The 14,504-nt window shown below is 35.5% G+C and overlaps 2 protein-coding genes across 2 annotated transcripts in view; one reads left to right on the top strand and one right to left on the bottom strand.

Moving 5' to 3' along the window:
- ANO3 (anoctamin 3) overlaps positions 1–4,824 on the top strand; it is a 335,023-nt gene extending 330,199 nt beyond the window's left edge. Inside the window, 1 exon segment of the mRNA NM_001265904.1 lies at positions 1,792–4,824. Coding sequence (NP_001252833.1) covers positions 1,792–1,974 — 183 coding nt within the window. The 3' untranslated portion in view covers positions 1,975–4,824.
- A 7,472-nt stretch (positions 4,825–12,296) lies between these two features.
- The window catches only part of SLC5A12 (solute carrier family 5 member 12), a 51,243-nt gene continuing 49,035 nt past the window's right edge, over positions 12,297–14,504 (bottom strand). Inside the window, exon 15 of the mRNA XM_001090490.5 lies at positions 12,297–12,746. Within this exon, the coding sequence (XP_001090490.2) occupies positions 12,597–12,746 (150 nt within the window). The 3' untranslated portion in view covers positions 12,297–12,596. The remainder of the gene's footprint in view (positions 12,747–14,504) is intronic.

The raw sequence follows: 14,504 nt of genomic DNA, 5'->3' as shown, positions 1-14,504 counted from the left end.
GCATGCCTGTAATCCCAGCTACTCAGGAGGTTGAGGCAGGAGAATCACTTGAACCCGGGAGGCGGAAGTTGTGGTGAGTCGAGATCACGGCTTTGCACTCTAGCCTGGCCAGCAAGTGTGAAACTCCATCTAAAAAAAAAAAAAAGAAAGAAAAGAAAGGTATACTAAATTATTTTTTCCTCAGGAACTTGAAGCATATCCCTCCTTACTAATTTAATTATAGCAAAGGTTTTGAATTTTATTCCTATACCCTTAAGGCCCATTCCTGGATATTTCTGTGAATATCAAATATTTTATCAAGAAAGAACTTCTGATTATTTGCTTTTATATGGAAAAATATGACCTGCCTTACTATGATCTACTCTACAGTACAGTTTCTTGGGACACATATAATAAGCCCAGTTAAAGTACCTTGAATTCTTTTCCACGTAGACTATTATCTACTAAGAATCCATTAGGAACGTGTTATTTTCCACAGATTATGCTAACTCTATTAGTATCATATTTTTTCCTTTCTGAGAAATTGAAAGATCTACTCTTCTTCCTGGGAAAAACAGGATGCATTTATAATAACAGGAGGTAATATTTAAGCAGGGCTCACGCTATGACAAGCAATCCCTGAGCCATATATATATACACACACACACACACACACACACAAATATATATATACATATATGGTATGTGTGTATTTATATATACACACACACATATTCATTTAATACTTATGCCAACCTTTAAGAGGTATTACTATTATCACCATTTTAGGGATATGACACAGAATATAGGTGATTTGCCTGAGGTTAAATAGCTGATAAGTGTAGGATTCAGATTCAAGCAGCCTCATTCAACATGTATACTTCTAACCACAGACACACTGCCTTTGAGTTTTATTCCTGCTTTTTTTAAAATGCATTACTTTTGTCAGTTCATTTTTCAAAATATTGACCAGGCGCAGTGGCTCCCAACTGTAATCCCAGCACTTTGGGAGGCCAAGGTGGGAGGATAACTTGAGCTCAGGAGCTTGAGGCCAGTCTGGGCAACATGGTAAGACCTTGTATCTACAAAATTTTTTAAAAAAATTATCCAAGTGTAGTGGCAGGCAACTGTGTTCCTAGCTACTTGGGAGTCTGAGGCAGGAGGATCGCTTAAGCCTAGGAGATGGAGGCTGCAGTCAGCTGTGTATATACCACTGCACTCCAACCTGGGCAAAAGAATGAGATGCTGTCTCAAAGAAGTAATAATAAAAGTAATATGTTTTTCATCATAGAACAATTATATAATAAAGGTAAAATATTTAAAGCAGCTATGGTGATATGTGAACTTAATAGACATGAAAAATGCATTTTCTGAGTTTGAGTCTAATGCTACCATAACAGGCAGATTGCATTCTATGTGGTTTACATGATATATGTTATGATCTATTGGACATGGGTTCTCCCTGGATATGATCTTTCTCATCTGTGTATAACAATTCATGTCATAATAATATTTCATAATATGTAAAGATTTTATAGGTATGAATTTAGGATTTACTTGGTGCTTATAAAGTGATATCAACATGTTACAGCAAAAAGAGGAAGTAATTTTTTGTTTTGTCCTGATACTTATGTGAAGAAGGCAACAGTAGTGTTTTCAATATAATTTTTGAAGGTATTAATATTCTAGATGGTACATACTAAGTTCTGATGCTTGATTCAAGCCAAATGCAACATTGTTCATTGTTGTACTTTTTTATAATTAACATTTCAGAATCTTTGAAAACTGTACTTTTCACATTTAAATTTGCAGCACCTTGTTTTTGGGATAAAGTCATTCATCGCATACCTGATTCCAGATGTACCAAAGGGTCTACATGACCGAATACGACGGGAGAAGTACTTAGTTCAAGAAATGATGTATGAGGCTGAACTGGAACATTTGCAACAACAACGGAGAAAAAGTGGTCAGCCTGTTCACCATGAATGGCCTTAGTTGACACCTGTTACCCAGTAGGGGTGATAACAGTAATGGGAAGAAATGATGGCAACTTTGAATGCTAGGTGGAATCTAGGAGGAAGGCATGCTTGGCAAACCACGTGTATAATACGCTACTTGGAAATGTATCACCGCCATATTTGGGATTTGAAATATCCAGGCTTGTAGGGAAGAAAACAATGACTTGATGACCTTAAAAAGGGTTAGATTGACATTGCAGGAAGCCAGGATGTCATTCTCAGAACCAGTCTCAGGGAGTTGTATGCTTGGAGACCTCTGCCTTCCATCAACTGCAGTGTAATGAGAAAGAGGCTGGTGAGGTTTTCAAAGACAGATTTCCATGTAAATGTTCACAAGCCAGGCATGGCTTAAAGTATCAAGCAGTCTTCACCCACATACTAATTTGACTTTGGAAAGTATGATTGAGTCCAGGTACTTATAAGAAATGACTTAAACAAATTCTTGCCTTGGCTGCCAGAACTCCACATCCCTTCAGTTTACAGGTTGGTAGTAATTGCCCTTGTCTCTTGCTGAGATTATGGTTCTGTGCCACAGGGGATTTATGCTGCTTTACATTGACTATGCAGTTGAAGAGTTGTACATCACCTTTAGTAGTCAAACCAAAAATCCAAGATTCCAAAAAGAACGGCATTCATTGAAATAATATTCCATTGCATTGGCTACTTCAAGTCTGTTTTATCCCTGGCAGAGCCAGTTGCACTGCAATTTTTTGTATTAACTGCCAATAAAGCCACATACTTATAAAATATGAATGGCTATTCTTACATAGTTTAGAACACAACAAATCCATACTTTATTGTGGAAGGCTGTTTTATAGTATATTTAATTTTTTCTCTATGATTTACTACAACTCTCATGGAATATTAACTTGAAATGCTGTACATACGTTGGTTTTCCTTGTCCCTTTGCACCTTGATGGTATGTAGTATATGTTGTGGTTTATGCAGCTCTGACACCAGTTTTTACTATTGTAATATGTTTATTTAGGAAAACTGAGGCCAGATGCTCTGCAACACTTAAGCTTTTTCAACAATGTGCACTCTTACTCATGAACTAATGAAAGTAATGCATGAATATAAATCTATATTATTTGTTAAAAAAAGCAAAACCTTTATTTGTGTTTTAGTTTCTTTTTTCATCACTGAAGGGAGTTTTATGTTATTATTTCTTTGATAGTTTTGATTTGGTTTATTTATAACAACTCTCTAGAAACAAAGTCAAATTAATCACAAAAGACATAATTTTGCTTTGTTGTGGAATTTCTATTTCACCGTCAACTCTGTATCTATGAGTATGTCTGTTCCACATACAGATGAGGCAGGAGTGATGGTGCACTCAAGAAAGTTCAGAGGAGGCATAAGTTGTGGAGGTTGGAAAGGAAGAAAGAGAAGAGCTGAAGTAAATGTATGGTAGAAATTAAGACGTTTCCTTGCAAAACAAGGAAATCACACATATGCACAACTACATATTTATGGTTACTATGATTATTATTATTTTTCCAATCAAGCAAAGCACCATTATTTCTAATATTTAAAAGACCAGATCAAACACAATGGAAATAAAGCTACTACGTATATATGCTAGTGTTTCTCTAGTACGATTATGTTTCTCTTACTAGAAAACTATTTTCTAAATATTAACACTGAAAATGTTTTGTTAGCTTTTCCTTCTTTCTCTCCAGAAGAAAAGCGGATAGATGATAGCTGTTTCATTGTTTGTTTTTGTCAAGCATATTCACTTTCCTCCTTGTCCTCTGATTCTGAGCAAGGGAAAGGGCCTTAGACTCTGAACTTCCCTCACGTGCCCTTGTTATGTGAGACTCTTCCATTCAGATTCCAGAGAGGTTCTCACACTCCCCGTCCTTATTTGTAGCAGTTGTAGCAACTAATTCTACTAAGTACAAGGGAGTTTTACACTCCTCCATTTTTATATCCTCTGCATTTATTTTGCTTTGTTAGGTACATGTAAATACATGCCTGAGTATAAATACTCTCTCTACCTATTAATAACATCAACCAACATCTTTTCCAAGTTAGGGTCACAGAACAGCAACATTTGTCTGAGAGTAGTATAAGGAATAATGATAGCTGTATCCTTGAGAAGTATTTCCTTTCCGTGTTTTTATATAGTCCCGTTAGGGTTTAAAACCATATTGATCAACTAGAAAGAAAAATATGAAGAGAAAAATATTTTAATTTAAAAATTGTAATACATTGGTTTATAAAATGCCTTCTCTGATACTTTCGAAACAGATGTGAAAAAGAGAAAAAAAAATTGTCTGAAATGTTTATTTTGCGAAAAAGTGCAATAGAATCTAGTTATGCCTTCATCATTGTTGACAGTAAATACTGACAGCCCCTTGCAGTGTGTTAGTTTTAGATCACTCTGTTTTAGTTGAGAGAAATGTTTTATATCATGGTTTTTATATGAATACAAATTACTTCTCAAAGATTTATAGCACACGCTATTCTCAGGAATTCTGTATTACATGAATGCTGCTTATATATTTTCATATTCTAACTTGTCTTTTCAAGCGAATAACTAATATATATGTGCATGCAGTCTGCCTTGACAAGTTGTTCCAAGATGAAGAGCTCTCACTGTACAATGTGTGGAAAATCACTGTAGATCATGCCTGAAATAGTTTGTAATTGTCTGAGTCTGTGCACGTACTTTTAGATAAAATGCTGCTGAGTGACTGCATGATGAGATACAACTTCTGAATGCTGCACATTCCTCCAAAATGATTCTTAGCACAATCTATTGTATGATGGAATGAATAGAAAACTTTTTCACTCAATAAATCATTATTTGATATGGTATTTTCCCTATAATTTGCACGTTAAATTTAATTCTGCTTGCTTTTTAAATATTGAATTGAAATCTGTTGTGTATGGGGAGGGGGTGTTGTTCATTCTTTACTCTGCAAGGCGAGTTCCTTATTCTTGCAGGCCATTACCATACTCTTAAAAAGGTTTGACTCTCTTCTGATACGATCATTGTTTTCCTCAAGGTGCTTGGACATTATAAAGTGCTGGTGGGGAATCACACCTGTCTAATGCTTTGTATTTAGACACAGATAAGAGAAGAAGCTCTTGATTAGTTCTTGTGAGGGTTAACAATAGTGTCATCACACATAAGCCCTTTCTCTTTTTCACATTTATGCTGGCTCCATCAATCACCATCAAAATCTCTTTAGGACAGGAATTTTTGCACAGATACAGTGCATGCTAAGGAGGGAGGACATGCAGGAGCACCACAGCCAACTGTCAAAAAGAGGCTACCAATTTGCCCATTTTTTTTTTTTTAATGATGGTCAAAATGGAAAATCCAGGTGGCCTGCAGAGTTGCTTAACTGATATGGCTTGATTGACTATCCTGTCAAGTGGGGGCAAGTTAACATAAGCCCAGGGTATGTGTGTTGTGTGGGGGTGTGCACACACACACTTGCATCTTGCCATCTTTTGTATAAGAATCAGTGAGCATTTACTATCTTTGAAAAATGCCCAACTCAGTCCTACTATGGTGACCAGATATTTCCACTCCATTTCCCCCAAAAATCACGGTATTAAAATGGACTCTGGGTATAGTTCTAGGTTTCATCCAAGGAATCAGTTAACATCTTACCTCATTCCTGCTATTCTTACTGGCTCAGAGAGAACCTTTTAGGAGTGACCTGAACAACCCAGTTTCTGATGAAAAGCCAAACATTTCCCTACAGGCATTTCTATTCCAAATGAAATACGACAACAATACATAGTCCAAAGGGGATATTAATTGGGCTTTAGCTTGAATCATTGATCAGCCCAGGCCTCTGCTAGCTAGGATTGATACCTTTGTAACAGTGATAAGTTACCTTCAGTTGAATCTGCCATCTGGCTTCATTTGAAAAAACACACCCATGATCACATTTGATGGCTTTTTTGTTTTCTAGAGAAGACAAATGTTACCCTCACTGCATCCTAGCCACATCACACATTAAGATGTCTTTTTTAGGAAAGTAAAATGAAACAAACAGGTTGGTAGAGAAAAGTTTCATATTTGGGACCAGTTCTAATATCTGCTACTATCAATGTCTACCCTCAAAGAGAAACCTATAAGTAAGTCCAGTTTTACTGCTTTGTGACTGTATGTGTGCTTCTGCAAAATTCTCTCTAGAAAAAGCCTCCGTTCACATGCAGCCAGCCCAAAGTAGAAGTCTTCGTTACACTAGACAGTCAGTTATATGGGCTTTGCTTTACATCTTTCCCTAAGAAGGAAATAAATGAGATTTTCTGGTATAGACCTTCATTGACATCCTCAGTGTTTTTTCCATCTTAATTCTCTCTATGTGGTTAAAGTGACGTCTCTGCCCTCTTTGTTTTTCACAAAGTAACATTTCTTATATTATTAGTTGAAAAACAAAACTTTATGAAATCTATTTAGATACTCCTCAAAACATAATTGTCATGTAGGTGGCTAGCCCCATGTGCTACTCAGAATGCCTCAGTACCATTACAATTATTTTGAATTGCATGTTGATATATGAAATTCAACCCTACCAGTAAAGTCTTCAGGCAAAATTAAGTATCTTTCCAACAAGTAATATGAACAGACTTTTCCATTGATCTTTACCCAGCGTATTTTTCTCTCTCTGGTGAGAAAAGAGAGATTGGGTGGCAGAAAAACCGGATGGCAAAGATAATTGTGGAAGCAATGTTTTGAAAATGATAAAGATAATTTAGAGTCTTTTCTACCCATGCAAAAATGTCTAGTTTACAGATCCTACTTCAGTGTCTGCTGTGCACACGCCCTGCCTTCTTTCTGGCTGAAAAACCACAATGTAGTTCATCTGTTAACACTCAGAAGAAATGAAGATTTTTTTTTGTTGACTATGTTATGATTTATGAAGCTAAATCTAGTAAGCCTAGATTTTGGTGACAACTCTAACCAAAGAATAAACAGCCTCATTTTCAGTGTTAAACATGAAAATTCACTTAAAAAGATACACAATTTTAAGGTTATACAATTTTATCTTCCTAACATATACATCCATTGGCCTCTATATTGTATTTTTCAAGTAGGAAAGAGCTATTGGAATTCTATAATTGAAAAAAGAATTTGGGGACGGCCAGAAGAGACAACAGTGGATTTCTCCATTTTTATTCTCAATAGGAGAAATTATGTGGCAACCATATATTTATCCAGATGATTATAAATATTGGTTTTATTCCTTTTACTCACTACAGTTACCCTGCAAATCATAAAAAAAAAAAATACACTGTGTATTGTTATCATTAAACATTCCTTCCAAATTCTTAAATTCTAAAGCCAATTTAAGGAAGCTTTGCTCTGTTGAAATAGACGGAATCAATTTTTCAGAAGGTGACCTATTAGCATTCTTGAAAGTAGTTAACATAAAGGTATATAAACTTTTACGAAGTGTATTCCAAACCAGTCAATAATGTTATCCACAAATTCAGCCTGCTTATATTATACTATACTGCAAATAAATGATTTGAGGGTTGCTCATTTTTTTAATATGGCAGTTAAATTAAGACATTAAATAAAGAATTACGTGAAACTACTCTTAGCCTTTTAAATGTGTCAAAAGCAGATCCTGTAATAGGAATGAGGTGTTCTGAACACCTGTGACACACTTGCTTTAGCAACTTAGGACACAGATGAATCGTTTCTGGAAATTCCTGAGGATAAGGTCCACAAAGGATATCACCATTATTTATTGCTTTTCTTGATTTATAGAACCTATTTTATTAAGTTACAAGCCCTCTTGATGTTTATTTCTGTGTGTGTGTGTGTGTGTGTGTGTGTGTGTGTGTGTGTGTGTGTGCTTCCTAACCCATGGTAAGCTAAATATTACAGGCATTATCCAAAACATCAAAAAGGAAGTCATGTTATATAATATGAAAAACCTTATTTTGGTATATGCTTACTTGGTCACCTGGTGGACCTTCCTTAATCTATAAGGTTTTAACAAAAGATTTTAGAATAGATGATTAGCTTCCTTTCCATTCCTAACCCTGTAGAAAATATTCACATTGATAATTCCCATGCACTTAAATCAAAACTTAATTTAAAAAAATAATTTAAATAATTATATATAAATTATTTAACTATACTTGTTTATAGGCATTTTTCCTAATCTTAACTAGTTGTATAAACAACATTAGATTTAGATGTATTCTAGAACTCTGAAATTAAAAAGCTGCATAAGATTTTGAAAATACAAAAATATCCTATTAAATGTCCTACCGATGTACTGAAATATCATTATCAATGACCATCTTGCTCCACAGGGTAAGATTATTTTTCTAATTTATGATGACAGCCTGACACTTCGAGAAAGGGTCATGTTGTGATTTCGAAGTTAAATACTTATGAGCTTAACTCTTTTTCTTCTGAAGATGGCTAATAGTTGAAACACCAAAGTATAATATTAGAAAAATGGGCTTGTGAATGTTTATTATTCACATGGGTATTTGCAGATCTACATTGATTTACTTGGGAGATTGGAGTGGGAGAGGAAATAATGGTGTTATCTCTTTCCAAGAACTACCAGTAAAAACTACAGATTAGTTAATTCACTATCAATGATGAGTTACCTTTGATTAGTTTATAAATTTGTATCATTCCATGTGTACCATTGATATCAGTTAAATTTTAGTTATTTGAAAAGAGCTTATGCTACAAGATTATAAATGCTAGATAAAAGCAGTTAACTATAGTAAACCTAGCTAATTTACAATATTGAGATTAAGTCCATGAGACTTGTAAATATACAAATGTGCATATACATACAGCTATAACTTCTGTAATATTTTAAAACAATTTATTTCTAAGGGAACAATTAAAGGGAGACTCCTCTATTTTCTCCATAAATAATGTTTGATTAAGTCTGTAACAGCACAAAAATATTTCAGTAATATTCTCTTTGAAATACTATTTGAAAACCACATAGGCAATGGTTTACTTTTTGTTTCTCTTTAGAATGAAATGGTATAACCCTGTAAAGTCATGAAATAGTAAAGTTCTTATTTAGCAAACATTATATAAACAAAGGGAAAAGACCTTCCCCACCTTCTGTTGCTATTTTGAGAGTCACAGTTGCTTTGAACTGTGCATTGAGTGATAAACTTGGGTTGAGATACTGTTTACTTATCAAAGTTTACATGTACAAAATAATAAATCATAATAATGACTATTGCATCTTTTAGTAATAAACTTGTTTATAACAGTAGTTTTCTCTCTTTTCAGAATTTAGGACCTTTAGAAAAGTTACTCTCTGGAAAATAATATTTTATTTAAACTCTGGCATTAAAAAAACTACTCTTTGGAAATTTATGGCATGACTTTTAATTTATACATTCTGTTTGTCTTATTATTTCTTATTCTCAAAATAGTAACATATATTCTGATCCTGCATCTTAAAAATCCTGAAGAGAAATAATGAAACCATTTAAGTTAACATGTACACCATGTTCTTCATATATTGCAGACCAAGTATTGAATGTTCCATGTGGGCCAGTCACGCTGTGCTAAGCACTTTATATGATTTACTTCTATAAATCTTCATAATAATTCTATTAAGTAGGGATAATTTTTACTCCTATTAATTGGTAAAGTAACATTTAAAAAGTATTGCCCAAAATTACCTAGATTTATGTCAGAATTTGTGTTTGAACCTAAGCCATTTGACTCCAGTTCCTCATCTCAATCATAAGCTGTTGTAGTTCTTATTCCAAATGGTGACAAAAAAATATCTGTCCCAGAAATGAATTCATTCAGAATGAGTTAAAGAGGCATTGAGGTAATTCTGTTCCATTTTTACCAGTATCTGTGGTTGTGCTTTAAAGCACAGTGTTGAGTATCAAGTTTGGAACATTTTAGGCCCCTCTAAAACTCATCATTCCTAGTGCCATTTATTGAGAATGTCTCTGGTCATGCTGTGGCAAAAACAGCCACGAGTTAAACCCTCTTCCATGGTATGGACTGTCTTTGTACTGCACCAGTGGCCTTGGCATGACTCTGGGCTGCTAATCCTAGGGAGGGCCTGAGAGGAGTGCTGGGACTCACTAGCTGAATCTGTTGACTGTGCACTTCATAGCTCCCTTTTGCTTCATCACACAACAAACACGATTTTCATACACTGTGGAAGACAGTTTCCCACAGATTCCCATCTGCTCTCTACCTGAAACCCTAGATTTATGCCTGTTTGTTCAATTAAGAAGAATGGGGGGAGTCTCTACAATGACCTCTAAAATCTCTTGAAATGTCATCTGCTAATGCCATAAATTTCATTACACAAGGAAGGCAGAGATATTTTTATTATAATAATTGCATCTTCCAGTTGTATGACATTTTGATAACACTCCAGGTAAGATAATTAGGGACTGTAAAAGAAAAAACATTTTTAAAACTTTTGCGGAAATGTACTGACCCAGTGAAATGTCTTTAGGAAAATGTATGAGTAAAATTTGTGAGTAAAAGGAAAAACTGTACGGTATATTTTGTTTTTATGCTATCCCAAATGGAAGTTCACAATCCTGATGTATTCCAAATCATATTTACATATATATGTATGCACATGTATATATATGTACATGCATATATAATGCCTACCATTAATTTATTCTCATCCTCAGAATTGCTGTTTTTTCCTTTTTATTCTTTCTCTCTCTCTCTCTCCCTCTTCCTTTCTTTCTTTCTCTCTCTGTCTCTCCCTCTTTCTTTCTCTCTTCTTTCCCTAAGATATTAATAAAGCCAACTAGGTTTGGCTCAGATTTCAATATTCACAAAATATGTATTCTAATTAATAAGAGTATCACAAGTCATTTGGAAAATAATTGCACCTCTCAATTTGCAAATCCTTAGATCAACAGCTTAATTAGCATTGCCAGACTTTGAAAAATGTTTCCAAAAATTCTGCTCCTTCTCGTTTTCAGATATTTCTCCAAATGTGCCCTCTTTTGACCCCTTCCCTCTTATCCCAAATGTATTTTTTTTCTCATCTCTCTTATAAACTGTAGCCCAATACCTTTTTTCTCTTTCTCTATTCTCCTTTTCTATTTGAGTGGAGGGAGAGAAGGCAAGGATTGAGTTCTGTTTTGTAAACTCCAGTGTGTCTGTTTTAATTCCTCCATTGATTTGTCTGTCTTTCTATCTTTTCTAATAATAGATATTGGTATTGTCTATTGCATGCTTCTTTCAAGGCTTTCTCTTTCAAGAACTATTTAAAGACAACCTTTGGAGTTCCTTATGCTTGCCTATTTGAACTATTTCTTCTTACTTTGCTAATGCACTGTTTCTAGGCCTTTTGCTCTTATCTGGCCGCCAAAATAAATATCTGACACCTGTCCTAATATATGACTCTCAGATACAACTTTGTTTCTTATTATCTGTCCTCTGACTTTGCCCCTGTGACATACTGTTTCTTTCTTTTACCTTTTCAGAATTTTATTTCTTCACTTCCTCCAAAAATCTTTCACTGCTCCTTCATTTGTCAACTCGCCTTTTAATTGGCAATGCCCTCATTATCCAGAACTTTAAACATTATTTTCTAGACACGAACTATGAAGTTCTCCATTTTTGTTACCTTACCCGGTGGAGTGAGTTGAACTTGCTCACATGAGCTGAATGAGCAGAGTACAAGTCTTGTGGACAATGTGTTTTGTCCAAAGAAGAACACTATTGCTGGTGAAATCTATGGTCTGTTACACTATTTGCAACGTTCTTTTACCAAATTCTATTCTAACAACCTTCTATAGGACATTCCTTTTCTCTTTACTTAGCCCTGGAAAAAGGCTCCAGACTTCTTATTGAGCTCTGAGGCAATTTTTCATTGTAAAGTGATAGAAAGGAAGAAGAAATACTGCATGGACAACATAAAAGGAGCAGAGATTTTAGTTATAATCGCTCCCACTAGCCAGACATACCATATTCTCCTTCTGCACTTAGCTGAATTTTTTTTTTAATGTTTGGTCAGGACAGCTAATGACTGGAATGACTGGAAGAGGACCTAATAGTGGTGGTGAAGGGATGTTAATAGTATGTTAATAGTTGTATGCCAATTGCAGCTACAGGATGGGAGATGGGTGGCATAAAATATGTCTGCATATATGTGAGGTATGAGGTCAGAGGTGGATGTCATTCCTCTGTTTTATTCCTCGTGGTAGAAAAGCAATAATATGCATATTCCTATTGCCCATTCTGCCTTTAAAATCCAAGATATTTTGATGGTTAAAAAACTACTAAAATGAAAAATCTGAAGTTTAATACGACACCAAGCAAACAGACTTTGATTTCTTGAATGGTGATGAAATCCAGTCCTAATTTATTCAAGAAGGAAGTAGTCAAGGACATTTGGAGCAGATTGGTTTTTCTCTGTGAAAGTTGGAGTCTTTCAAATAATATCCTGGGAAACAGTATTTTGCATGTAGTAATAAATAAGTACAAATAGGCAGCAGACATCCCTGTCTGCTAGCAATGGCAACTATACAAATCTACTAACAAATAGGCAAGAAGTATGTGGAGTTTGTGTGTTTGTGTGTGTGTATATTGTGTGTGTCTGTGTGTGTGTGTGCATTCATACAGGTATTGCCTTAGAAATGGGTAATCTCAAATGCCATATTGTTGTAGCTTTTGTCCTTAGGATCATAGCCTGGAACATGTACCAGGCTTTCTTTCCTGAGTCCATTCTGTAAGACAGATTCAGCCCCTTGTTTCCAGGCACTGCCATTCTCAAGGTTTTCCTGAGGAAAATAGAAAGACACATATTAGCAATATAGCCTTGATGTATTCCAAATTAACCTGAGAGAATCTTGTTTAGGCTTCGGCTTCAAAAAATTATATATAAGTACAAAAGAAGCATAAACAACTCTGACCTAAGACAATTTCTAATTGATAACTTTGATAATCCATGTAAGGTACTATTTCTAATGATAATAGCAGCAAAAAGAACAATTTATTGAGCATTTACAGTATGTCTTGTGTTGCATGAAGAAATTTTTACATCTCTCATTTAACCCAGCAATCCCGTCAGGTAGTAGTATTACATTATAAGGAGAAACATACCTCTATCTCATATGAGGATGGCCCCCTTCCTACCAGGGAATAGGAGAGCCTGCTGATAATAAGAGGGACACCTATACACAAACTCCCCTGGATGCTGCTCAACATTATTTTCTGGCAAAGAAGCCCAATAGTGACACAAGGAGTGTCCCCTCCCATTCAACTTAGCCTTGAGAACAGAAGCTGGCTGCCTGAATTAAATAAGTTTATTATTTATTCCAGGAAATTCTATCTTCCTGAGTCTGCAAACCAATAAATAACTTGATCCGTTGCTTCTAGAACTTCCTCAAAATTCATTTATACAAACAATAGGCTGCTTAACCAGCTGCCTTCTAAGCAAAATAAATTTCTCATCTGGGTAAACAGCCCTTTTCTCCAAAGTATAGATTGTTCAATGAAGCAAACTCCTTGCTTATCAAGCCACGGTTCAATTATCAAAACTGACTTTAGGACCTTCACCTGGCTATGTTTTCCAACTTTAAATTCTTACACCACAGTTTTGCCCAGTTCCAATAAGAACCCTGAATTGAAAGATCTACCTTAAGTCACTTAAGCTCAGAATTCTATAAATGTCTGCACCTAACTTCCATTCTCTGAGCCTCTCTGTAAACCTGGTGCTCTTGCCTCCCGCCATAAGTAATAAACTCAGCTTTAGGTGATATACATGTTATTCTGCTGTTTTCTGGAGAGGAGAGCAATGGGCAACTCAGAAATATTTGCCGTGATTCGGGTTAGGCTTCCCTCTCCTAAAATCATAAAAGAATAAAATGTCTGGGACTAAAAGTGAATATAAGTTTAAACTAAAAAGAAAAACACAACAACAACAATAACAACAAAAACACTCTTGCACTTAATCAAGCTGGGAAGACAGACACTGATAAGGCCAGCTGCTCCCAAGATCTGGCAGTCATCAAATGCCATAACAACCCTTTGAGTGACCATTGCACTCTTACCAATGCTGCCCCAGATAGCTTTGTGGTCATTTCTGCTTCCCGTAGACCCCTTTAAGAATCCTTCAGTGGGAACCCAAACCTTACAAGACATGTTCTTCCTCCCTCTTGTTGAGGGTGGCATTCGCCGATTCCTCTGAAGTACCCCACCTTGCTGCATCAAGTCGGTAAGTCCAATTTTGTCTAACTACAGGCTCTTTCTGGTGGTCTTTGGCTGATGAAACCTTAATAATACTTGGACAGTGTCTCTAGTACTGCCTGACCTAAACACACTTCTTTTTCCCAGAATAAAAAGAGCTGGGGAGTTAGAGAGTTAGGTGCATGTTGCTGCTTCTTTGCCTGTGCATTCCCACCATGACCTTGCTTTCCATTTATATCCCATGGAACTGGAAATGCTTGTGTCCATGTTGCTCTGATAATCCCCCTCTCACCCACCCAGTTTTCAGATCAGAAAAGCTAGAGTTGAGGAGTTAAATAATTTACCCAAGG

The sequence above is a fragment of the Macaca mulatta genome, chromosome 14 (genome assembly GCF_049350105.2).
Source record: "Macaca mulatta isolate MMU2019108-1 chromosome 14, T2T-MMU8v2.0, whole genome shotgun sequence".
Classification (NCBI taxonomy): domain Eukaryota; kingdom Metazoa; phylum Chordata; class Mammalia; order Primates; family Cercopithecidae; genus Macaca; species Macaca mulatta.
Note: the sequence above shows the minus strand (reverse complement) of the source record. Positions and strands in the feature narration are given on the sequence as shown.